Raw genomic sequence first — 24,674 nt, 5'->3', positions numbered from 1 at the left:
GTCGATTGATTTTTAAAATGTGTATTGTTTTTGATGTGGCCAGAGTCCCTCCCACTTTTTGAAACCGTTGTCCCATGCAGTGGTTGTGGCCATGCATGAGAAACAGCAGGTGGTGCCAGATGACAGATGGTGCGGGAGCCGTCCCGGTGGGAGGGGGCGCGATTGGAGCAGGCAGGCAGCTGCCAGATCTTCCCCGCTCACTGGCGCCTCGCTCGCTCGCAGAAGCTCGGATCCAGACGCACGCAAGGCGCTGTCCTTCAGCACCACGGCTCGAGCTGGGGCGGGAGGACTCCTGTTTGTCCTCCTCCTCAAATTGGCTTGAATCTGCTCTGACCCCAAGAGTGCAGCACAGTAAGTAGGCATTTGTTTTTGTTGAAACCACTCCCCAATACCCTCTAAATCCTACCACCCGGTCCTCCCCACAGCAGCCTCGTTTTGTGGGGTAACATTCCATCAGCAGGATTGACAAGAGGAATTCAGTTGTGCTTGGCGTTTGAGGGTGGGGTACAAGCACTGTTTGACTTCCAAGGGAGCTGGAGAGGAATAAATGTGGTTTGTTTATTTAGTTGGCAATCTTGCAATATGGGGGCCGCTAACTTTCCATGGAACCAAAAAAAAAAAAAAAAATGGCCCTCCGCTATTGAGGAAATGGAGGCATCCATGGCTGAATAACAGGATCAGCTCAAGCCAGCCTCTTTTTGTTTTATGAAATTGAACGTCATGTGCAGTCTACATGTGATGTGAAGGGTACACCTGGAGACATTGAGTGAATGCATTGTCTTTTTTTTGGGGGGGGGTTGCTGAAGGAAAGCCATGTAATGAAATAGCAACCAGGGTGGCGAGCTGAAATTTATCATACTGCAGGGGGACCCAGAATAATGGGATTTCGTTCTGCACTAAGAATAAGCTTTTCACTGGGGTTATATGGATATTTCAGCTGTAGTATTTGGGTATTTTTTAAGCTTGTATTTTTTTATGTAGGTCTGGGATTTTCCTTGTTTCCCCCAATTTGAGGGCTATTGAGCCCTGTGGGCAGGTGGCATGTTCTGATGATTAAAGAAGTTTTACTGGACAATGGGGATCATGTCAGGAAATCTAGCAGAAGATCAATGACTGATCACTAGATTGAAAGCCGCCCAAGTGGAGCTGTTGAGGACAGCGCAGTTTTCTCTGTCGCCAGCCCTCTCTCCCTGCCTCACCTCCTGCTGTAACCAGAACCCACTGCTTGCCTTAGGTCTGGGAAGAAAGGCGTGAGGATGGTGAAGCTGAACAGTAACCCTGGGGAGAAGGGCACCAAGCCACCTTCGGTGGAGGATGGCTTCCAGACCGTCCCCCTCATCACCCCCTTGGAGGTCAATCACTTACAGCTGCCTGCGCCGGAGAAGGTAAACGAGGTGCTCTTCCCCTCATCATCCCCCTAGCACCCCTATCCCAGGAAATAAAATGGCACGCAATCCCATCCCAATCCCTTTCTTTCCCCCATCAGCCATGGATGCCCCCTTTCTTGTAAAACGTAGCTATTTTCTCCAGAGACCAGACATCTCTTGTATTATTTCAGATTTATGGTAAGTGTTTCTTCATTTTTTGGTTTGTGTCTATATGCTTGGGCAAGCAAATCAGGCTTTCCTTGTTAAAGTTTTGTCACAGCCGATGAATACAAATAAGCTTCTAGATAGTGACAGAGGAAAAACCTGCCTTGATTATTTTGGGAGGTGTTTCAAGAATTAGCTGGCGTACATTTGAAGACAGAGAATTGGATTCAGTCCAACAAGCATTCAGTTTGCACCTGCTAAGGCTCTGTCCCTATCTAGGAGTTGGTTATAAAAAGAAAAAATTACAGAACACTTATTCAGTATGACAAATGAAAGTAATGTGTCATGGTGGATGCTGTACCTGAACATCACAAAGGCTCTGAGAGTGCATGGGTGGAACAAGCTAAATTCTGTTGAAGTGGGAAGAGGCTGGGGAGGGCTTGGGGATAGGACTGGTGGACAAGTTAGATAAGCTACAGAGGACATTTGGATTGGGACTTTAAAGGTGAGTAAGAACCTTCCAGGAAGACCATGGAGGGACAGGCATTTGAGGCCAGAAGCACACATGTGCAAAGTGTGGGGAGCCTTGGGGACAGCATGCCTGGAGCAGAATGTCTCCAGGAGAGGCGTGGCTGGGGTGAGTGATGGCTGATGGCACATCTCCTGACATGGGAGTGGCCCATGAAGAATGGAGGTGGGCATTCATACAAAGGCGAGGGGTTGTCATCCCATGGGCACAGATGGGAGAAACAGTCATTCACTGTCCACCTGAGAGTGCTTGGGGTTTATAATGTGAGTTTTGGGCCATCATATGAGAGATTTGGAGGCAAAGGATGAAGAGTGAACAATGGATCATTCCATCTGTTTGATTTTTCTCATTGGCATCTCCAGGAGGGCACTGTGCGTCTTACCACTTGGCTCCATCCAATCCAGAGAGGAGGAGCCAAAGCTAGATAAAGAGCCTGCTGATTGGCTGGGATCGAGTCATTTGTTTTGAAAGTGCAGAGGTTGTCAGTAGGAGATGGTGCTGGAGTGGGGTGGGGGGCAGACATGAGGATTTCTTGGGCCATTCTCAGAAACTGATAAAGCCTTTAAAAATAATTTTTGAACAAGAAATTAGCACTCAAAATGTGAAGAGACAGGATTAATTTAGTCCTTGCTACATGCATATCAGATCTTCTCAGTTTTTTTTAAACATATCAGAATCATCAGAGATTTTAAAACCCCTAATATCTAGACCACACCCTAGAACAATTTTATCAGAATCTCTGGGGTGAGACCCAGTGTCCATGTTAGTGAAATCTCCCTAAGACACTTCTATGTGCAGCTAAGGTTGAGAGTCGCTGTTTTAGATGTGCAGCGGCCCTGGGAATCAGGAATCATGCACTCTCATTTATAGGAACGTTTGGTGAGTTATCCAAGTTCACAGAAGGAGCCATGGAAGTGCTGGAATTGGAAGCCAGATATAAGTGGAACTGGGGAAGGAGGAGGGGATGTTTTCCTGGGGTTCTGTGAGGCTCACAGCTACAGCCTGCAGACCTGCGTTTCCTGGCAGTTGTGCAGAGAGAAGGGATTGTGATGGGGTCACTTTTCTTAACCTTGCACAAGCCTGCAGGTCATTCAGAGCTCATTATGGTCTCTTTCTCCCCTTACTCTTCCCACCCTGGTACTTTCTTTCCTCAGTGAAGGAGGAGACAGTCCTGATAAGCACTGAGTATTTAGTCCAGGCATATCAGAAAGTTGTCCCAAAGGATGGCCAGTAAATAAGTACCTTATCTCCACGATGGACCTGCATGTGTGGAAAAGGAAGCCATGAATCCCGAGAGATGCAGTGGGTCCCAGTTTGCCTGCAAATCCCCACAGGGGCACATCCCTGCAGGGTCACACCGCAGGCTCTCTCTGATGTTTATGACAATGTTTTTTCTGGGTGGACCTCAGGTTCCTCAAGTGAGCAGGATCCTGCCTACCTCACCACGGTCAGAATGAAGTTAGATGTGGTCTCACTCATAAAGCATCCGGCACAAAACTAACTATAAAAGAAAAATAGTTACAGTCATCAAGTACTTCTTAAATGTTAGAGGCTGTCTTCAGTCATCTGTAACACACACACACACACACACACACACACACACACACACATTTTTCTTCCATTTTCTCAATAGCGTAATAGAATATTGGAGTTGCAACTTCGATTTTTTTTTTTTTTTTTTTTGGTACTGGGGTTGAATCCAAGTCTTTGTACATGCAAGCAAGTACTAGATCACCAAGCGACAGTCCCAGCCCTTTGATTCACATTTTAAAAACGGAAACACAGAGCAGTAATGTAAATTCCCAAAGCAAAGAGTTGGTAAAGCATCTTGGATGTAGAATCTGGAAAGTGTTGTTCCAGAACCTTCCACTTCCACAGGAATGAGGAACAAGCTGGCCTGGGATTCCATAGATTTTGTCCCTGTCTCAAATTCAGTCATTCACCAGAGAGTGACTTGGTTTTCCTCCCACAGGTCTCTGTCTTCTCTGAGTGGGGAACTCTAAAACAGTTTTGTGTGCTAATATTTAGATTTTATGATATTTACAAGAGCAAACATGCCTTCCCCCTGACATTAGGAAAAATGTATTCAAAGTGAATTCCCGTGAAGAAGCCAAAGCTCTCTAAATGCTTAGGGTAGTATTGTGGTTACCAGTGTCTGAACCTCAAGTGGGATCACGTCTTTTCTCCACCTTTTGCCAGCCTACCTTGACTAAGGACTGGAGTGGATTTCCCAAACGACACAGCCTCAGCCTCTCTGAGTGTGAGACAGGGAGGTAATGTTAAGACTCACCTCCCAGGGATGTGGAGGAGGTGACGTAAGCCCCAGGGTGGTTTTAACCCTTTGATTAGATCCCAGTCATATGGTAACTATTTGAAGCTGAAATGTTTTGGGGGATTCAACATTGAAGTTATTGAGTCCAGTGTTAAATCAAGGTTTTTCTCTTTGGAAAATGTAAAATATGGAATGAGCTTGGTGTATAAAACTCAAAATTATCTTTGGATTCATTCACTAAATAATCTCGAGTAGCATGGAGTGTGAACATCAGGAGGAAATAAAATTGGGAGGCTCAACAGAGAGAATGAGGTCTTTAGCCTATTTTCTCTTACTATAACAAAATACCCGAGGCTTGGAACTTCATAAAGAAAAGAGGCTTATTTGGCTTACTAGCTCACTGTATTGGGGTTGGAAGTTCAAACAGCATGGTGCCAGCTGTGACTGGGTCACAACTTGTTGGATGGCATCATGGTGGTCGCATGTGTGAGGGAACATCACAGAGAGAAAGCAGGAGAGATCCAGGAACCAGACGTACTCACGACTCTCTCTCAGGAGTTAACTGGGGCCCAGGAGAACTACCTTCATCTCTTCTGCTGGCAGCACCTCCTGACCTGGCCTTTCACCAGGCCCCACCTCTTAGAGACCTTGCCACTGGCCACCTGGCTGTGCTGAGTTCTCAGTTTCCATCACACGCGTCTTTTGGGATACCCTTGACCATATCCAGACCATAGCAATGGGCTTGTCTGGGCCGAGCTGGCCTCTGCTGTCTGGCTTTCAGTTCATCTCCTCAGTGGCTGTGTGGGGTAGCTTCAGGCACCCATTCTGCTGGTGGGGACACCAGGCCCAGGTCGGTGCAGCGACTGTCCCAAGCTTCCCAGTCAGAGTGGGAGAGTGCGGGGAAGCCCAGCACACCAGGCACTCCAGCGGTCTCCTTTGTGATGCTGAGAAGCCTGTCCATGGCCACCGCTCCTCCTGAGCTCCCTCCCAGGCAGGCTCCTGGGTCCACAGGTGGGGCCTGGGTAGTTCCCCAGAGATGACACCCCCACCTCCAGGGTTCTTTCTTGTCCAGTGCCCACCACTGTCCTCTGCCTCGTGGGTGGTCCCTGCCCCTTCTCTCTGCACTGCCCTGGGCCTCCCCAGAGCTGTGGCCAGTTGATCTCCCTTGGAACCCTTTGCAGTCCCTCTTTACCACATGATGTCGCCCTCAAGCCCTTACCTTACCAGCCCGCCACCACCTCGCTGCCAGCGCTCCTTCCCTCTGTTCCTGCTCCACACCTAGAACTCAGCGTGCCACGGCCTCTCACACAGCGCTTCTCAACAGCGTCGCTTTGTCTCCAGGGGGGACAGGTTGGGTTGTCAGAACTGGAGGGGTGATTCTCCTGGCAGCACTGAGCAGAGAGGGAGAGAGGGACTCTAAATAAGCCGTCACACAAATGGAAGTGCAGATGCAGACTGTGGAAGGGCCATAAAGGATAAGGTGCTTCCTGGGAGAGGGGGTAAAGCTGAGAGGGCTGATTGTGTAGGAGGGTGGCCGGGAGCTCTGTGGTTCCTTGTGGAATCCCGGCTGAGACCCTGCCGGGGGAGTCGGGGTAGGGGGACCAGCGAGCAGCAGGCACCGAGGAGGATGGGGGACACTGGGGAGCTGGGCTGGCTGAGACACAGAGGGGGAGGCTCAGCAGAAGGGTGAGGGGGCTCCGGCTCCGTGGGGCCTGGCACATGGTTTTGGAAGTTCAGGGCAGGAGGGCGGTGACACAGGGTTCTGTCTTAGGAAGGTGATGCTGGCTGCCTCGGGCACAGGGGAATGCAGGACGGGGTCTGTCTCCCGCCTGATCCTCAGGCTTTTTCCTCTTTCCTTCCAATCGTTCCTCCACACAGTGCCAGACAGTTACCCCAAACAGGTGACTTATTTCCTGCAGCGGTCACACAGTGGGTAGTGGGGGAAGAGAAAAGAGCAGATGGCACAAGCCAGCTAGGAGGTCACTGCTGAGCTCACCACGGGGGACAGGGCCCCAGGAGAGGGGAGGTGGTGCACTTATTGAGACTGGGTACCAGGTTGGCTGTGGGGAGGATTTGCTCTCTCTGCTCCGTTTGCCCCCAGACTTGAGGACACTGGCTTTGCGTCATCTCAGTAGCCCACTGACCCATGGTGGCCCGTGGGAAATGCTGCCTGAAAAAGACCCCTTCCCCATCTAGCTTAACCCGGGCTCAGTTTCTACACTTGGTCAGCGGGGACACAGACTCAAAGCTCAGCAGTTGAGTGGCTTTCTCTGAATCATGGGAGCAAGATCTTGAAAAACTGGGACTTGAACTGGTAGACACCCAATTCCAGAACATGCACTTGGCACCTGGGGCCTGTGGTTTCTCTGTGTCCCTCCACCAGCTCAGAGAGCCCTACACCTCTCTGTGAGGTTGCTCCCATTGTCCCCACTTTATAGATGCAGAATTAGTCTCACAGAGTTGGCCTGGTGTCCTAGGATACACCACGAGAAAATGATGTAGCCAGGATCTGCACGCAGGCGTGCTGGGCGGTGTCCAGGAGTGGACGGCAGGTCTGCAGAGAGCAAAGCCATCAGGCCAGTCCCTGGTGGCAAAGCCCAGGGAACCATGGAGAGGCAGGCCAGCTGCAGGGCCCTGGGCAGGCATCCGGGAAAAGGTCAGCTCACCAGCTTGTGAGGAATGCAGACTTTCAGAGGCCAGTTTTTGGTGTCTCTCATGCTCACATTTTGTGTGGTGGATCGTGTGCACTTTCTAGTTCTACAAAGTGAGTTTAGATCTCAGCTAAGCGATCCACTTACTATGTGGCTTTAGGTAAATTGCTCACTCTCTCTGGGCTTTGCGTAGTTTTCAATTGCAAATTGATCATGGTATCTAAGCAGCAGGGTTCCTGTCAAGAAATAGACATGACCACTGTCTCCTAGCCCTGGCTCAGGGCCTGGCCCAGAGAGAGCTCACTGATGGATTTCTTTTCTTTCACTGGACACCAGATCATGTCCACTGAAGACAATTTTGTTAGGAGACTGTAAAAGTGAAGCATGCTGGGAATGACAAGGTCTCAGGGGACAGTGTCTGGAGCTGTGTGGTCTGCGGCTCCTCAGGGGGGTTTGAAGGATACTGGGCAGAGGGGATGGCCACTCTCCTCACTGAAGCCTCTGTGCCTTCTCCGTCCTTCCCTTGCTTCTTTCTCTCCCTGAGACACAGGATCAGAGAAATGTCAGCCTTCCCCCAGGGAGCCCCAGAAGGGCACCTCTCTGCAGGTCCAGTCCCCAGGGACCCCATCTTCAGAGACTCTCAGCACACATGCTGGGGCCAAGGCCGTGGCAAGGCAGCTCCTGCAAGTAGATAAAAATGACCAATAATCATGTCAAACTTTTTCTATAATTTAAAATCACAATTTTATGTGTGGCTGGGGCTGGGGCTCAGCAGTAGAGCGCTCGCCTAGCACATCGAGGCCCTGGGTTTGATCCTCAGCACCACATATAAATAAATAAAAGTAAGAGGATATTATGTCCACTACAACTAAAAAAATAAATATTTAAAAAAAATAAAATCACAATTTAAAAAAATATAAACAAATTGTTTACGTATCAGATTGGCAAGAGAATTTTTTTACAGAACATTTTAAAAATAATATCCAGCATTGATAACGCTGGGAACACATCCGACTTCAGTCCACTCTTGTTGGTTATATAACTTGATGCAATATTTTTCAGAAAGTGTTTTGGCATTGTTTATAGAATTCAAACTCTTTAGACCATTGGACTGATAAGCTTCCTGTGGTGGGAGTTCATTCTAAGGGCATCTGTTCTTACGTATGCAAAACCATATGTATGTATGCATAGGTTTAAAAATCATCTGTATTTTAACTGGGAAGAACTCGGCTCTTCCGTGGAAGGGCTGTTCCAGGGAACTCCGGTGCTGGACGTGGAAGACTAGGCAGCGGTTGTGGGAGGGAGGTACAGTCCTCATGCTCACGTGGGACGAAGGCAGAACTTCAGAGAGTGCCGTGGAGGGATCCCCTGTGGAACATGCACAGTGTGTGTATGTTTTATTGTTTTCTAAGAAGTTTATTTGTGATTGACATGATAATTGCAAATATTCACGAGGTACAGTGGGATGTTTTAACACGTTTGTGTTGTCTAATGATAACACACAATGGAAGATTATTCAGCAATAAAAAGGAAGAGATCCTGTCATTTGTGATAACATGAACAAATCTGAAGGACTTTATGTGTATATATGTTATATTCGTATAGTTCATAAAACTGTTTCAACAAGAAGCTGTTAAATGTTTGGGAAACAGAGATGGGGTGGGTGGGGTCCATTTGAAGATTCTATCTTATAGTTTTAATTTTTTTTAACCATGAACTTGTATCAGATTTTTGTTTCAACCCCTGTCCCCATTTTACAGATGGTGAAACAGACTGGGAGAGCTTGGTGTTGCTTGCTCACTTTGACACTGTCCACCATGGAATGGGCCAGTGTCCTTGTAGGTACAGGGAGGCGTTCTAGCAGCATAGTTTGAATTCAGATATTAACCCTACCAACTGTTTGCTGTGTGACCTTGGGCAAGGTTACTCACCACTCTGAGTCTCCTTTTCCTCATGAGAATAACATTTTCATCTAAGAATTGTTTTAAGGGATAAAACGAAAGCAATGCCTGCCAAATGTTCATCACAGTAACTGCTTAATGCAAAGCTGTTACTATTGTTGATGTTATTATCAGTGTTATTATCATCATCAATTCAGTCCTAAGATGAAGTCTTCTCTTCCTGGAGAGCATAGAGCTAGCCCCAGGCAGCAAGAGGGAGTGGGCTATGAAGTGCCCTGGGCCTCTGGACCACAGACGACCCTGAGAGAGTCCCTCATCTTGCCCTGTACTTTCATTGCCATAGAATTGAGCCATAGACTTCTTGGGGCAGACGGTCCATTTGCGGCCACGCTGGCCAAGCTTTCATTTGGCCTTTGAGAAAGCCAAGCCCAGCAAGGGAGAGGCTTGATCCCGTGCAGGCCGCCTGGACTGGGAGCTGCAGGTTCCTGTGAGCAGCCTGTTATTGACTCAGTCCCTCCTGGGGCCTGTGCCACACCCCTCCCCATCTCTGGGCTCCGTATCCCTGACTGTGAGTTGGTGGGGGGTGACCTCGCTGAGGCCAAGGTCCTTTGTGTGCCAACATTGTGCCTGCGTTTCCTGCTCAGTAGCAAGCTCCAGGGGCCAGGGAAAGACTCAACCCACAGAGAGAGCGGGGCTGAGGGACAGGGCAGGACGTGGGGAGTGCCCGAGGGGACCAAAACCATCTGGGCAACTCGCCTCTCTCTTCTGAGATAAGACAATTGCTCCCCACATTCAACAGCATAAGTGGGGCCCTGTCGTGCTCAGGCCCCGCAGGTCAGCGCACAGGTGTGAGCGGGGCACTTGGAGCTGACCTCAGGTTCAAGTCTGAGCCCTGCCTCCTAGTGGCCATGTGAGGGTCATCTCTGCTCTCAGATGCTGGTTCCTCGTTGGCACAGTGGGTGTGATGACCACCGTTCCCCATGGAATGAGTGCGAGGGCTCACTGGTCTACAGGATGTGATGCTTTGGCCCCTGGCCAGGCACCTGGTGTCTAAGGACGTACGTGGTTCACAGCCAAGAGCCCGGGAAGCCTGCGCTTGCACACCCGCTGCACCCGTTACCAGTCGGTCCGTCCTGAGGAGGTGACTGACCTCGCCAGGACAATGGGAAGAAGAGCGTGATGTTAGATGAGAGACCTCAGGATCAGAGGACGTGCTCCGGGAAGTCTTGAGAATAAACTGAATCTTCTCGGGTGGGCAGCCCGGCATGGGGCTGGCGCATGGTGGGTGCTCAGCGGCCGGTGGCGCTTTGTCCTGCCCTGAACCTCTCTCTGCAGCAGGGAGGAGCTGAGGCCATGGCGTGGATCTATTTTTGGCCAGTGCAAGTCCAGCTCCAGCTCTTAAAAACACAATCTGGCCCCTTGTCAGCACTTCGACACTTTTATTTATCGTCACTGCCAATCCCAGGGCCTCTCCACGTGGGGACCTCTTCATTATTGATAATCCCGGGAAGTAGTATTTTAAATTTTTATGATCTGTACTTTGCGCCATCTGAGCCACCCTGTGTCATTAGCCTTGCCAGAGGGGGGGAGGGTGCAGCCAGATGAGGGTCCTTCTGGGGTGAATGATTCATCCCCTTTAACACAACACCAATGACGTTAAATCACACTCCTCACATTAGCAGCGGACAGGACAATGGGGAGTGAAAGGGTAAATAAGAACAGAAACCAGATTGTTCCTTGGCCCCCACACAGTGATGTTGAAACCTGAGGTTTCGTTTTCCAAATACCTAAAACCAGGCTTCCAGTAATAAAACGACCAGGGAGGATGTTCCTTCTTCTCTCCCCACCCCCACCCCACCTCCGCTCATTTCTGTCATAAATCAAGGAGCTCACGGCTCTGTTTTGTTCCATTTTTTTGTTTTGTTTTTATTTTTTACTGTAGGGGAAATATAAATGCCCAGCATAGAGCCTTTCTTAGCAATTTTTTTTTTCTGTATCTTTATATAAAGAAGGTAAGTGTCCTGGCCTCACTCCATAGGGACAAAGCACCAAGGTCCCTGCAAACCCTGACAGTTGGTGGATTCCAGAAATTCACAGGACTGTACCCCCTGTTCCTGGCCCCCATCTCGGGACTCTCCATGATGCTTGAGCTGTCTCTGCCGGATGCACACCTGGAACCCATTCCCTGGTTTTTCCTTCTGTATCCCCATCCCCATGAATCCTCAGGGTTCTTCACTGGGTTCAGGGCCTCTGGGCGGCCTCTGGCTTCAGCTGTCACTCCCTCCCCTTGCTGCCCGGGTCCCTGGCGGATCAGAGCTGTGTCTGAGGTGCACCCGCCCTGCTCAGCCTCCTGGGTGTCTCTGAAGGTTTGTGCCAATCGCAGTCCCTTGGCCTGAAAAGAGCTTCAGCCGGGGTTGGAGAGGCATGAGTGGAGACAAGGAAGCTGACCTGCGCCAAGGTGCTCGGAGGGATGAGCGGGGCCCTGGGCTGAGGGAGGCAGGGTGGCCGGGCACATGGGCGACTCAGGAGGAAGTTCTGATGAGAACTGGGAACTCCAAGGGAGAGATCATGAGAGAGTTCTGTCCTTCATTTGGTTAGACAATGGCATGATCCTGCTGCCATGGTCTGAGCTGAGCCTTCTGTAGGCGTGAAACCTCTGAGGCAAGGCTGCTGGGGATCGTGGTCAGGGCCCGAGAGCTCGACTGTGGCCGTGGTAATTTTAGGTGCGTGGATCCCAGGGCAGATGTCCAGTAGGGAAAACTGAGTACTGGGTGGGATCTGAGTGCTGACATACAGCTGAGTCACAGACAGCAAGATGGACAGGGCAGTGACAGCCGGAGTGGTGAGAACCTCAGAGGGGGCTTGTAGGACAGGAGAGTGGCCGTGGCCGAGCCCTGATCAATCTAGACGTTGAGAGATCAGGTGGAGGGCCTGAGGAGGCCTGGTCAGCGTGGTAGGAGGGGAACCCAGAGAAAGATTGCCGTGGATCTGAAGGAAGGGAAGGTCTCACGGAAGAGGGGAAACGGACCTGTCCACTACAGACGCTTCTTGACTCACGATGGGGCTGTGTCCCTTTAACCCATTGTAAGTTGAAAATATAAGTCTGATATATAAACCACTTGACCTGCCAGACACCGAAGCTTAGCAGCACAGTACCTGCTGCTCCGCCGGTGGCCGAAAGGGAGCTCTGGCTAGCTGCCACGGTCCAGCATAGAGTGTCCAGTATTGTTGGCTTGGGAAAGGATCAAAATTCAAAATTTGAGGTGCGGTCTCTACTGAATGTGTGCCTCACTTCCACACACTCCTCAGTGATTGATCGATGGTCCGTCAGACCAACGTAAGCGGGAGATGATCTGTCCTGCAGAAATGCAGAGAGGATGAGGGTAGGCACTGTCCATTCTGCCCCAGCAAGTGGGCCTTGGGAATGGCGCTGGGTCTCTATGGGGCTAACACTTCTGCAGGGACAAAGGGGAAGCCCTGCACAGGGGCTGGGTTGCTCCTGGGGCCGGTGTGCTTAGTTAGAAAGGAGCAATGACCAGGACTCACATGACTTAAGGCACCCCCCCCCCCCCCCCCCCCCGGACCCGGGGCCTGTGTTTGGGATCTTTGGTTTCAGAAGTGACAAGCTAAAGTCAAAAGAAGTGTTTTCTTTAGAAAGTCACTCAGATCATAAGCAGCATTTCATAAAAGTTTTGGGAAACGCCAGATGTGGATTAGAAGAGAGGATTATGGCCCTAACCCTGCAGCCCCTATGGCGAATGGTGAACGGCATGTGACACCATTTAAGATGCACACTTATATACATAGTTATAAGCTGCTAATAGTGAAATGACACAGTGTATATGTACCTTTGTGTCTGATTTCTTCTGTGTAATCCAGTGTCCATGAGGCTCACCCGTGTGCATGTGGGATTGCTGAGTGGTGTCCCGTTTTATGAATAAAGTCAACGTCTCCATTCTCCTGCCAACAGACATTTGAGTTGTTCCCAGTTTGGGGCTTTTATGAGCAAAGCTTCACCAAATATTCCTGGGCACATCGTTCAGTAGATCTGTTGTAGTTTTTTTGAGCTGACTTTTTTGCTGACATCTCGGAAACCTATTGATTTTGGTATACTTATTTAGTATTTGGCGATCTTACTGGATTCTAATAGCTTTTCAGTTGATTTTCTTGGGTTTTCTTGGAACACATTTGTATCAGATAGAAAGCTTTTAGTCTCAAGCAATAGAAAAAACCCAATCCAAATTGGATCAAATCCCAATGAGTATGTGTTTGCTCCCATAACTGTAGAGCTTGGCACGGGGCTGGCTTCAGGCAAGGTGTGGTCCAGCAGGCAGATGGTACCAGGGCCCATGTCCACTCTGGGTTTCCCTCAGCTCTGCCCTCCCTCCCTTGCTGCCTTTGTCCTCCTCCTGGTCCCTTTAGAGCTCTTGTCCAGAGGTAAATTTCACAAGTATCAACGATTGCTACAGCAGTTGCAGAACAGGCCTCCCTACACCATTCAAAGGAAAGTACATTCGGAATGTAGATCTGACTTGGTCCCCAGTCAATGCTGCCCATCTCATTGGTCAAATCAGACAACATGCCAATGTCTGAGCCAACGAAACGGCCTGGTTATTGGGACAGCACTCCCTGACTTGGCTCAGCCCAACGAGGCCCATCCTTGAGATATTCCCAGAGAGGCGAAACTCCCACCAACCCCTTGGCTGCCGCACAGTAGGACAGCAGGGAATTGCTGAAGGAGTGGCAGGGAGCTTTGGATCGGAGAAGAACATGGGTGCCAGAGAAGCACCTCCGAGTGGTTATCATTGCGACGACAATCAGGGTGATCCTGCCTGTGGTTCTTACCCATTGTCCCATCCCAACATCCAGGGTCTTGGTCCAGCCTTCCGACTCCCTGCCTTGGCAGGACACAGGGTCCTTCAACTCTCACAGATGATGGAAACAGCTGTGCGCTTTCTGGGAAGCTCTGGGAGGGACGCTGGTATAGCTGGGTGGTGGGAGGGCTCCTTAATGGCTGATGTGGGCCATGGAGATGCTGGAGCCAGCCTGATGGCTGGGTTGGACGGGAAGGGGACACCAAGAGGTGGCTGAGCTGCGCTTGGCGGCGCGGGAGGGCGATGGTCTTCTAGTGCTGTGTGATGCGTTGCCACTTTTGTTGCAGCCAGCATGCATGTGTGGCCTTTCAAGGTTGTAGGTCAGAAGTCCAAGTGCTCCTTAGCTTGGTCCTCGCCCCACTCGGGGCCTCCAGGTGTGACGTCGAGGTGTGGCTGGGCTGCGTGCTTGCCCACACTCGGTCTTCTTCCAGGCCCTTTTGAGTCATTGGCAGGATTCGGTTCCTCCTTTCCCCAGAAGCCCTCCTCAGACGGTGCCTGCATCACGTTCCTTTTAAAAAAAGCCAAAGTTCTGGTTTTGTTATTTGGAGGAGGCTGTGAAGAGAGTTGGGCCCAGAGGTGAAATTTACCTCTGGACAAGAGCTCTAAAGGGGCTCTGTGTGGGCTGGACCTCTCTGATCAACACAGGCAGCACCCCACATAGCCGTCCAGGACACAGAAGTGTCCCCGAACCTTCCTGTGGAGCTGCGCCGAGTTGATGGCACACCTCATGGACCCTAGAGAACATTCTTCAGACAAGAATGCTTTCTCCAGTCAATACATCTGACTGTTCAGGGAGAGTGGTGGGATTTTCAGTGAAAATCTGCTTATTTAAGCTATAATGAGAATTAAGGGTGAATTTGGTTAGCAGATTATTTCTTTTAGCTGTGGGGCTGAGGACAAGTGACTTGGCATCTCTGAGCTTCAGTTTCCTTATCAGGAGAATGGGAGCAGCGGTGGTAGTTAGGCAAGGTACATGAAGTTCTCGCATATAACTAAATGGTTTAAAATATCAACCCTTTTCGTTTCACTTAACTCTCAAAGGAATCTCATTACATAGGGATATGGTTAGGGTGATGATTCTTGTGCATATTTTCAGGTGAGAGCCTGAGGCTCTGTTTCCATGTCCCTCACTGTGCCACAGCACCTGGCAACAGTTACTGATTACCTGTCAGGTCCCCTTTCCTTCCACGGCCTGCACTGTGGGATGGAGTTCCATAAATGTCTTGTCAGGTTGACAGCATATCTTGGTAACAGATGAACTACCTCTGCAAAAACAGTCAAGACTTCAGAAAAATAAGAAGATACGATAGGTTGAGCACGCATCTATATTTTTTCTTTTGGCAAGTCCCCAAATCAAATTGGAATTAAGAATGTATGCCAAAGTTCAGGGGTAGATGTCCATCATAATTTGTTTACACAACCCGAACTTTGGAAAAACCTTGATGGTCAACAGTTAAAGGCCAATTGTGATCTACATATGTAGTAAAATATTAAAAGGCATGCTGAAGGTTTGGGGGCGTAGCTCAGTGGTAGAGAGCTTGCCTAGCCTGTGCTTGGCCCTGGGCTCCTTCCCCAGCACTGAAAAACAAAAAAAAAGAAAGAAAGACAGAAAAGAAATTGTACATTTTTCTACACTGGAAAACTAGGAAAAAGCTACAGTGTTGCCTAATAAAAGCAGATTATAAGATAGATTATGAAGTATGACTCATTTCACAAAAGCAGGATACATGTTTTCATAGGTAGCAAATGTGTTTGATCTATGCACACACACATACACACACACACACACACACACACACACACACACACACACACCTAGAATGATACCACCAAACCTCTCCCCTGTGTGGCGATGGGGAAGTACGGGTGATTGGAATGTTCTCTTGTGTGCGTTTGGGAGGGAAGTTTCTCCATTTCCCGATCTTATGCATGGATAATAAACCCTAGTTACTAGGAAGGGGAGGGGGAGGGAAGCCCCATGGTCTCTGGGTGCTAATGCCGGCTCTCATTGCAGGTGATCGTGAAGACCAGGACGGAGTATCAGCCGGAACAGAAGAACAAAGGGAAGTTCCGGGTGCCGAAGATCGCTGAGTTCACGGTCAGTGTCTCGGGGTGTCTGGGTAATGGGCAGGGTGGCTGCAGCCTGCTCAGCATGCTGTGGTGGAGCAGGTACCACTGCCTCACGGGAAAGGGACAGGCCACCTCTGAGGACTTCTCAAAGCCACACCTGCTCCAGCATGGTGCACAATGGAAGGGCAAGGGCCTCCTTGGGCCTTATATTCCAGAAGGTTCTGATGCGCCTGAGAATTGGCAAGTGCCTCTTTGTTCCTGCCGATGTTCCTGTCCCCTTCTTCCTGCTCTTTCAGAGTCCTCAGGAAACACGGTGGAAACTCATCAAGTTTGTGGTTGCAACAAACGCGAAGAAAAAGGGTTTCTTGGTGGTAGAAACCCAGGGGTTGGCTGTCTAGTTCTTGGTGGAGGGTCCCGCGAAGTCGCTGGTGAACTCCTGTCGCTGGCTGTGGGGAGTCGCATCTCGGGCCACGAGAGATGCAGGGAAGTCGCATCTCGGGCTGCAAAGCCTGGAGAGATGCAGGGAAGCCCTGTAGGTGGGTCACTTGGGAACTGAGCCATTGGAGTGTGTGGGGGAGTGGCTGCTCATGCCAAGGCCCTGCAGCTGGAGGGAGGCTGGCCCAGAACCATAAGGACAGTGGGGTGGGGCTCTGGAGAGGTTGGGGGCAGGGAGGGGTGCGGCAGGAAAGGGGCAGAACGCAGCAGCTCCTTGCAGGCTACAAGGAGGGATCATCCATAGGAAGCCACTGAAGAACATCCGAAAGGCGAGGGTTGACCAGATTTGAGTTTTAGAAAAAGCATGTGGTCTTGTATGTGGTTAGTGGGGTACAAGGGCAAAAAGGAAAGTGGGGAGACATCTGGGCTACTGCAGTTGTCCAAGCAGGAAGCACTGGTGGCTCAGACAAGGATGGTGATTGAAGCGAGAGATGCAGGCTCATCCACAGGACGGCTGGGAGGTGGCATCAGCCACAGAGGCAGCAGAACTAGAGGCTCTGTGTGTGGACGTTGGAGCGGCTTGGCGGGGCTGGAGCCCTGTGTCGCTTTACATTGGCCACGTCACCACAAACACATTTTCAAACTCCATATCACATGGAGACAGTAGTGGGGCTGCTGCAGGCTGCAATGTAGAACACATGACTTGTACAGAAGATGATGCACAGTAATAGGGGCTGTTTGTGTCAACTGGGACTGCAGGTCAGGCAGGGCCGAGGGGGCTTTGAAAGTGAAAGCAGCCCTTGGTTAGTTATCTGAATGGGGGAGGGGGCAGAGAGGGTGCAGATGAACGTAACGGTCTGCTCCCACCTTTGACTATCTTTCTCTGTGCTAAATCTATGTTAGAGCTGCTGGGTGTGTGAACCTGGGTGGAAATGCCACCCAGCTCCTATAAGGTGGGACTCTAGAAATGCCAGCTCCCTTTTTTGAAAGCAGGGGCTGCTCTTTTACTATGCCTCAGTGTCTGCCACACAATGTGGACCTGGTGGCTGTGGCAGCCACATCAATGTTAGCAGCTCAATTCACAATAGCTAAGCCAGGGCTGGGGATGTGGCTCAAGCGGTAGCGCGCTCGCCTGGCATGCGTGCGACCCGGGTTCGATCCTCAGCACCATATACCAACAAAGATGTTGTGTCCGCCGAGAACTAAAAAATAAATATTAAAAAATTCTCTCTCTCTCTCTCACTCTCCTCTCTCACTCTCTCTTTAAAAAAAAACAATAGCTAAGCTATGGAACCAACAACCATCAACAGATGAATGGATAAATAAATTGTGGTATGTATACACAATGGAATATTACTTAGCCATAAAAAATGACTTTATGGCATTTGCCAGTAAATGGATGGATCTGGAGACTATCATGCTAATTGAAATAAGCCAATCCCCCCCCCCAAAAAAAACCCAAACGTTAAATGTTCTCCTTGATGTGTGGATGTTAACACAAAAAAGTAGGGGAAGGGATTAGATAAGGGGGAATGAAGGGAAGGGAGGAGGGATAGGGATAGAAAAGACAGTGGAATGACTCTGACATAACTCTCCTTTGTACATATATGAACACACCACAATGAATCTCACCATCATGTATAAGATAAATTCCATGTTTTTATAAATACGTCAACATAGACTCTGTAGTCATATATAACTAAAAAGAACAAATTAAAAAATAAATGAAGATTTTAAAAAAAATTCCCCTGTGAATCCGGGCATATTTCCCATGGTCCCTGCTGCCAGGATAGGTCAACTGAGCCCCCTGCCTGGTGCACACATGCAGGCTTCGAGAAGCCCCAGTGCCCCTGAAGCTCCATGCTCATTCCTGCAGGTGTGTGCTTATTCCTGAAGGTGACTGTGGGCAGCTGGGGCCAGCCACAGTCCGATGGGCTGTCATGGTACCACAGTGCTTGTGCTTAGTGACCCTTGTTTTAGTTAGGAGTGACCCCAAAGCGCAAGAGCCCCGGGGCTGGCAGGCAGCCAGCAGATAGCCAACCCGCCATAAAGTGAGAAGATGAAAGTCCTTGGTTTAGTACGGGAAGAAAAGGGTCATATGGTGCGGGGCTGAGATCTGCAGGATGTTGCTGTTGTTAATCCCCGTGTTGAACTGACAGACCACACCATTCCATAGGTGTGCGTTATAGGGAAAATTACAGTTCATATTGGGTGCGGTACTCTCTGAGGTCTTAGGCCTCCACTGGGAGTCCATCTCCCCTGGATAAGGGGGAACAAAGGGGAGGTAGGGCTCAAAGAGTGGAGGTGATTGCTAACCTGGCTGCCCAGCGGCCGGGCAGTGTCCAGGGCTGGTGCCTGGCCTTTCCCTTGGACTCGCCACTGCAGTAGTCATGTTAGAACAGGAGTGAGTCAGCTGAGGCGTGGGGAGCAAGTTGGTCAGGGGCCGAGGACTGGAAGTGCCCATGCACTTGAGCTCAGTCAGCCTTGGAGGTGTAGAGAAGGGGCCGTCTCTGCGCCAGGGTAGCCCTTTGATAGGCGCGGGTGGAGGAGGGCCCTACAGCCTGGAACAGGAAGGGGGGGGAATGAAGCGGATTCTCCTTTGCTCATGTGAATCTTCCAGCATTAATTGGCCTGTCCCCTCCCCCACTTTCTTCCAGAAAGTTCCCCCTGGGTTTTGTGGAAGATGTTTGTGGCTGGAAGGTGGAGGCAGGAGTGGGGAGGAGGCTGGGGGTGATTAAGAAGAGCCTGAGGGTCTCAGCTAAGTCAGCGCTCCCAGGCCCCAGGACCCAGGTGGGCTGTGGCAGAGGATTCACAGAACTGACTTCTGGTTGCAGAAAGCACAGGGCACTCCCTGTATTTGTTGCATCTGACTGGGCCTGGGGACTTCCTTCCACAAAGGTAGTCCTTTTCACAAAGGTAACACTGAGAATAAAGTGCCTGGAGGTCCAGGGAAGGTTTGGGGGTGGGTGGGCCACCCTTGGGTGCAACTAATGGTCTGGGCTAAGGATGGAGATTCACCTGGAGAAGCGTCTGGAAGAGGGTGGGCTTCACAGTGCTGGCCAACAGTGCAGGATCCTTCTCTAGGATATACTGCCAGCGTTCAGGGGACCCTAGGAAGGACCCCCTACCACTGCAGTCCCTTCACAGAGGTGGGACAGTGTGTCACTTTGAATTTCAAAATTGACCTGGAGAGAGCAGTTTATAAGCAGTTAAACTGAGGGTGGGGGGCAGAAGAGAGTACAATGGGGAGAGGTGAAGTGTGGGAAATCGACTAAAAGAATTGACAGGGATTTTTGTCACTTTTAAAACCAAGGAGGGTCTTAGAGTCCTTGTGGAAGGCCAGAGGCCTGCAGTGTCTTCAGCAGGCCAGCCTCAGCCAAAAGGAGGGCACCTGAAACCCTGGAGCTGGCTCTCCGAAGGCCAGTTTGGCTGTGGGGTGCTGGTGCTATGGAAGCCGCTGGACCAGGAAGTGTGAGCCGGGCGGGCACTGGGCCTGGTCACTCTGCCTGCAGGCATAGGCGCAGGTGCAGGTGCAGGTGCAGATGCAGGTGCTGGGGCTGTTGTGCATCGATGGTCCTGAGGAAGACCCTGGTAGTGGGGAACGTGCTGCTGCCATGGAGGATGTGGGTTCCGCCAGGGCTGCTACTCTCGGGGAGCAGGTGGGTGCTGTGGAGGGGGCTGCCCCTGCAGGGGACCCACAGCGGGGAGCACTCTGGTGCTGTGAAGAGTGTTGATGCCACAGAGGAGGTGATTGTACAGAAGGTGGTGGTGCTTTAGAAGGTTCCGTATTTATGGAGGCTACTAGTTAGGGAGGTGCTGGGCCGTGGAGGGTGCTGGGCTGTGGAGGGTGCTGCCGTGTCTGCCGTGCTCCAGGTCGGCTTGTTCGGGGCTGGTCCTCCAGTGGGAGCTGCGTGCTGCATCAGAAGCCATTGTGCCAATGGCTGACTTTCTGGAAACACCTGGGGCCGGGCTCACCTGAGGATCTCAGGCGATGACCTTTTCCTCTTTAACTTCGTGACCTTGGGAAAGCCCTTCACCCCCTGACCTGACTCACTGTCCTCAATAGCAGGCCGCGGTCTTGCGGTAACCAACAGTCCTGGTGCACTCTGAGGGCTTAATGAATGATCATTTATCATTTCCTTCCTGTTTTTATCCTTTTTCTTTCTCTTGGGTTTTTAGCTTCCTGCCTAATTGGCTGGATTTGTCTGTTGGCTGGGCTCCGAGCTCCCTGCCCTGACCTTCCCATGGGACATGACTTGGAAAACCTGGAGAACTGTTGGAGGTTGTAGCCAGTTCAGGGTCCACAGGTGGCCTCTGCTTCTTAGCAGGGACCCCGGGGCCATGTCTTTGCCTACTATAAGTGTAGTCTATATTTTTTGTGGGCCATTTTTCTACACATCAATGTTAACATGAGTGATCATCATGTGTTAAAGATGCTTTCGCGCCACTCTTCGTCCTGATCATCCTCTTGTGAACTGGATACTCGAATCATCCCCGTTTTGCAGGTGAGGAAATGGGTGCTCAGGGATGTGAAGTGGTCTTCCCAAGCCTGCTCAGCCAGGAAGTGAGAGAGCAAAACAGAGACCCACCTCTGTGGCTCCACGCTCCCTGCTCTCTGCCAGGCCTCAGTGCCACCGGCTATTGCCCTTGGTCAGGCCATTTTTCCTTGTTTGTGTTGGCATTTGCCTTGGGCGTGGCTCGGTGCCTGCTGCTGGGACACACAAGGTGGCCATATCCCTGCTTTCAAGGAGCTCACCAGAGTGCGGGACAGACAAGGAATGCTCTGGCCATTTTCTCAGCTCTCCCCTCCTCTGAGGCCCCTCCGCTGCCCTTTTCCCCTAGTTCAGGCCCCCCCCCCCCCGGGCGTGGTGGGGCCACGTGAGTACCTCCATTACAGCTTTCCTCTCCTGGCTGCCCTACATCAGCAGCCTCCTTCATCTCAGATCCAGGGAGATGCCTGGTCTTCTTCTGTGTCCCCCGTTCCCAGGACAGGGACCGGCATGGAATGGTGGTGGGTGTTTCCAGGGGGCCCAGTCTTTTGGGATGGGTGCAGTATTCCTTCCTGACCACAGAGCTGATTCAGGGCTTAGAAGTCTGGCTCCTTGGCTGCGGACTGGGCGGGCTCAGATGGGAGGTTGATGGGGCAGGGGGTGGGGATACCCACAGACCAGCCCAGAGCCAGGCCAGTGGGGGAGGCCAGACCCAGGATCACCAATCCAAGGGGACGGGAACCCACCTCTCCTCTCAGTTAAATGCACACCCAGAAAGAGTGAGGTGGGGGAGCCCTGGAAGGGAGGGGCCTGATTCTTTTGAAAACAAACAAACAAAACTGGCATTGGTGGGCTCTTATCAAAATCAATCACCTACAAGAAACGAAACAAAAATGAAACAGAACTTCCCCAGTTGACATGTCAGGCCCAACACTATAGCGTGTTGGTTTTAAAAGCTGTTTCATCCAGGCACTGATCCATCCACTCTTTGGACCTCTGTGCTGGGCCCCAGCTGTGACTGGCACTTTCTGTGTGCCATCCGGCCAAGTGGCCTCAGTGCTGCAGGCTGAGGGTTACTGTCCCCCTTGTGGAGTTCAGCAGTTGCAGAGAAGCCAGGTGGTGTCCCTGAGGCCACACCCAGAGGCTGTGGAGCAGGGACGTCCCCCCAGGCTCTGAGCACAGGTGCCTGCCTTTGAGTGGAGCTGGGTGGGAGCAGAGCCCAGCCACAGATGAGCAGCTCCTCAGGCATCTGCAGAGCGACTCGCTGCCCCTGTTCCCTCTTATTCTGCAGGAAGGTAAGGCCAACGGATGGGTTTGGGCAGTTGGCCGTGGGTCCCAGGCTCGATCCCGTTTCCTCCAACACCAACAGGGCACAGGTGTGGGGAAACAGAACCGGCTTCAGTGTGGGCTGGGTCCAGCCCCTCCCTCCCGAGGGTCTCCAGTGGCTGTCCATCTACTCATGCTCTTGGTCTAGGCTGACGGTGTCACCTGTCCAACCTCCTCCCTGGTCCTTGGCCTCCTTTCTCCGTCCCTCCATGGCCCCAGAGGAGGAGACTTTGCAAAGCTCGGCTCCCACCTTGGCTCCCACCCAGGCTGAGAATCCTGCCTGGTTCTGTTGCTCCCACAGGTCCCCTGCCCTCCCCAGAGCATTCACCTGTCCCTCCTGACACGGCCGTTGTGCTTCCCTGCCTTGTCCCTGCTGTCCCTTCAGGAGGGAAACCTTGGCTGCTCTGGCCGTCAGGCCACCTCCCCACTCATCCCTCAATGCCAGGCCCAAAGGGCGCCGGCTGGCCCTTGTGAAGCCAGTCCGCCCCCCTCGATTCCAGCACCAGTTGCGATGTTGGCCTCCTCCAGTCCCTGCTGGGGCCACCACTGATGGGACCCTAAGCTCCTGGAGGCAGGACTGATAGCTCTTCTTTGCACCCAGGTGCCCAGCCAGTGCCTCAGCAGGACTGGCACTAAAAGATGTCTTTAGGAACGAAGGAAGGAAGGGGTGAGTGAGCGAACCAAGGAGCTGCGCTGACCAGGAAAGGCCACACTGCTGGCCCGGAGGCTTGTTTACAGCCAGGCCTCTATTTCCTCCTCGGCTTCCTGCCGATGACACCTTCTCGTGAGTGCCGTCTTCCAGACCCCACTTCCTCCTGGGCTGAGTCCTCATTTTGGCTCTGCCATTTCTTCCACCGGTTTCTCATCCAATCTCCAGGGTTGTCAGCCGTCAGGGGGGATTCTCATATTTGCTGACAGCAGCATCTAGAGACAAGAGATCTGACTTTATTATCTGTTGTCTTGGTTTTTATTGCTCTCCTCTTTTTTTTTTTTTTAATTTTGAGGAACATTTTTAGGCAAGTTATTAAGAACCCTGCCTGCTGGGCGAGGAGCAAGCCATTAGCTGGCGTAAGAAGAATTTGCACAGGAGCACTTGAAGAAAGGCCGCAGCGGCATTTAATTTTTATTATTTCACTTCTGGCTAGAGTTTATTGAAAATCAGAGCAAAGATGCTGGCCTGGTTTTGGCTGGACGCTTTCTTCTGGCCTGAAGGCTGTGCTCTCAGAGTGACCTTCAAGAGCACATATTGCTATTAATTGATAGTGGAAAAGAAAATGTGGCTTATTATTATCATTAACAAAATATTTCCCAGAGGGAGAAAATAGACATGCTGCTCTCTAGGGAAGAGCAGACTCAGGGGTCAGATGAAGGCTGGGAGGGTCAATGACTCCGAGGGCAACTGACTGGGCGGATTCTATTGCTGGCTTCTCATTGTCATGGATGCAAACCAACCTGGGTAAGTCAATGATGCCAGCTGTCAGACCGTTGGGAGATCAGAGTCAGCCACGGTGGGAGTATTTACACCAGGGAAAACCACCCTGCAACTGCTCCTGCCAGGGCATCGCTGTGCAGAAGGCAGGGTATAAAAAGGGGAGACACACGGGCTGGGTTTACACGGTGGGTCTATGTGAACTGAAGCCAATCATTTCTCTCTTCTGAGTCTGTTTTCCAGTCTGTGAAGTGGGAGAATGATGTCTCCATCACAGGCTCGTGGTGAGGCCCAGGTGAGACAATAGGAATTAACTCACTTGGGCCATAGTGGTCATAAATGTGAGCATCCCTTTGTCATCACATGGTAGTGTCCTTCCTGGGGTGTGGGTCATCCTACCGGATGATGTGCCCCCGCCATGGTGGGTCTCTGTGGGAAGCCACACCTGGTCCCCGTGGGCCTGCCATCCTCACTGATGCTGCCCCAGCTCAGCTGCTGTTCCCCTTTCCACTGGACCAGTTTGACTCACTCTCTATTTCTGTCCCATCCCCTTTACCTCTGATGAGCAAAATCAGAGTAGATCACCAGATTGCTTTTTTTTGCTTGAGAATCTCCACGGCTCAGCTCCTTCTTCCCTGGAGCCACTGGGTGGAATCCTTAGCACAGACGGCAGCTCTCCCAGGTCACCCTTGCTGTAGCTCCTGCTCCTCTGTCACAGACTGCCTGCAGGCCCCAGGGCCCAGGGTTCTCATCGCCCTGCAAAGCTGCCTTCTATACTTTCGGCTCTTTACCACTCAGTCTCTTCTACCTCTATTTCCATCCTGTTTTCTGCCCGTGACACAGTTCAGGTCTCATTTCCTGCTGGAACTTGTCCTCAAGGAGAATTAAGGGGTCCTGGGGATATACCAGCATGTCCCTCAGATTCTATGCCTCTCAGTACCTTGCCGTGGGACTCAGCTTTTCTAGCTTCCCCCTCCGACCTGTCTGGGTTGGTTGCTGAAGGTAGTGGTGAGGGAAGGGCTTCATAAGGGCATCCCAGTTCCTAGCTCATGGAAAGTGGAATCACATCTTAAGGTTATTGTTTATAATTAAGGAATAAAAATAAGTTTCCATTTCACTGAACACCCCTGATGTGCCACAGAGTTTGCTAGTTGCTTCCTACTTT

General features: G+C 51.1%; 1 protein-coding gene across 1 annotated transcript in view; it reads left to right on the top strand.

Moving 5' to 3' along the window:
- Window positions 1–1,241: 1,241 nt before the first annotated feature.
- Window positions 1,242–24,674, top strand: part of NSG2 (neuronal vesicle trafficking associated 2) — a gene marked incomplete at its 3' end in the record, with an annotated part of 50,577 nt that continues 27,144 nt past the window's right edge. The window contains exons 1-2 of the mRNA XM_081302545.1: window positions 1,242–1,385; window positions 15,774–15,857. Of these exons, the coding sequence (XP_081158671.1) occupies window positions 1,257–1,385; window positions 15,774–15,857 (213 nt within the window). The 5' untranslated portion in view covers window positions 1,242–1,256. The remainder of the gene's footprint in view (window positions 1,386–15,773; window positions 15,858–24,674) is intronic.

Source organism: Spermophilus citellus (genome assembly GCF_964194105.1).
Source record: "Spermophilus citellus genome assembly, chromosome: 1".
Classification (NCBI taxonomy): Eukaryota; Metazoa; Chordata; class Mammalia; order Rodentia; family Sciuridae; genus Spermophilus; species Spermophilus citellus.
The sequence above is the reverse complement of the archived record's forward strand: the minus strand, read 5'-3'. Positions and strand labels throughout refer to the sequence as shown.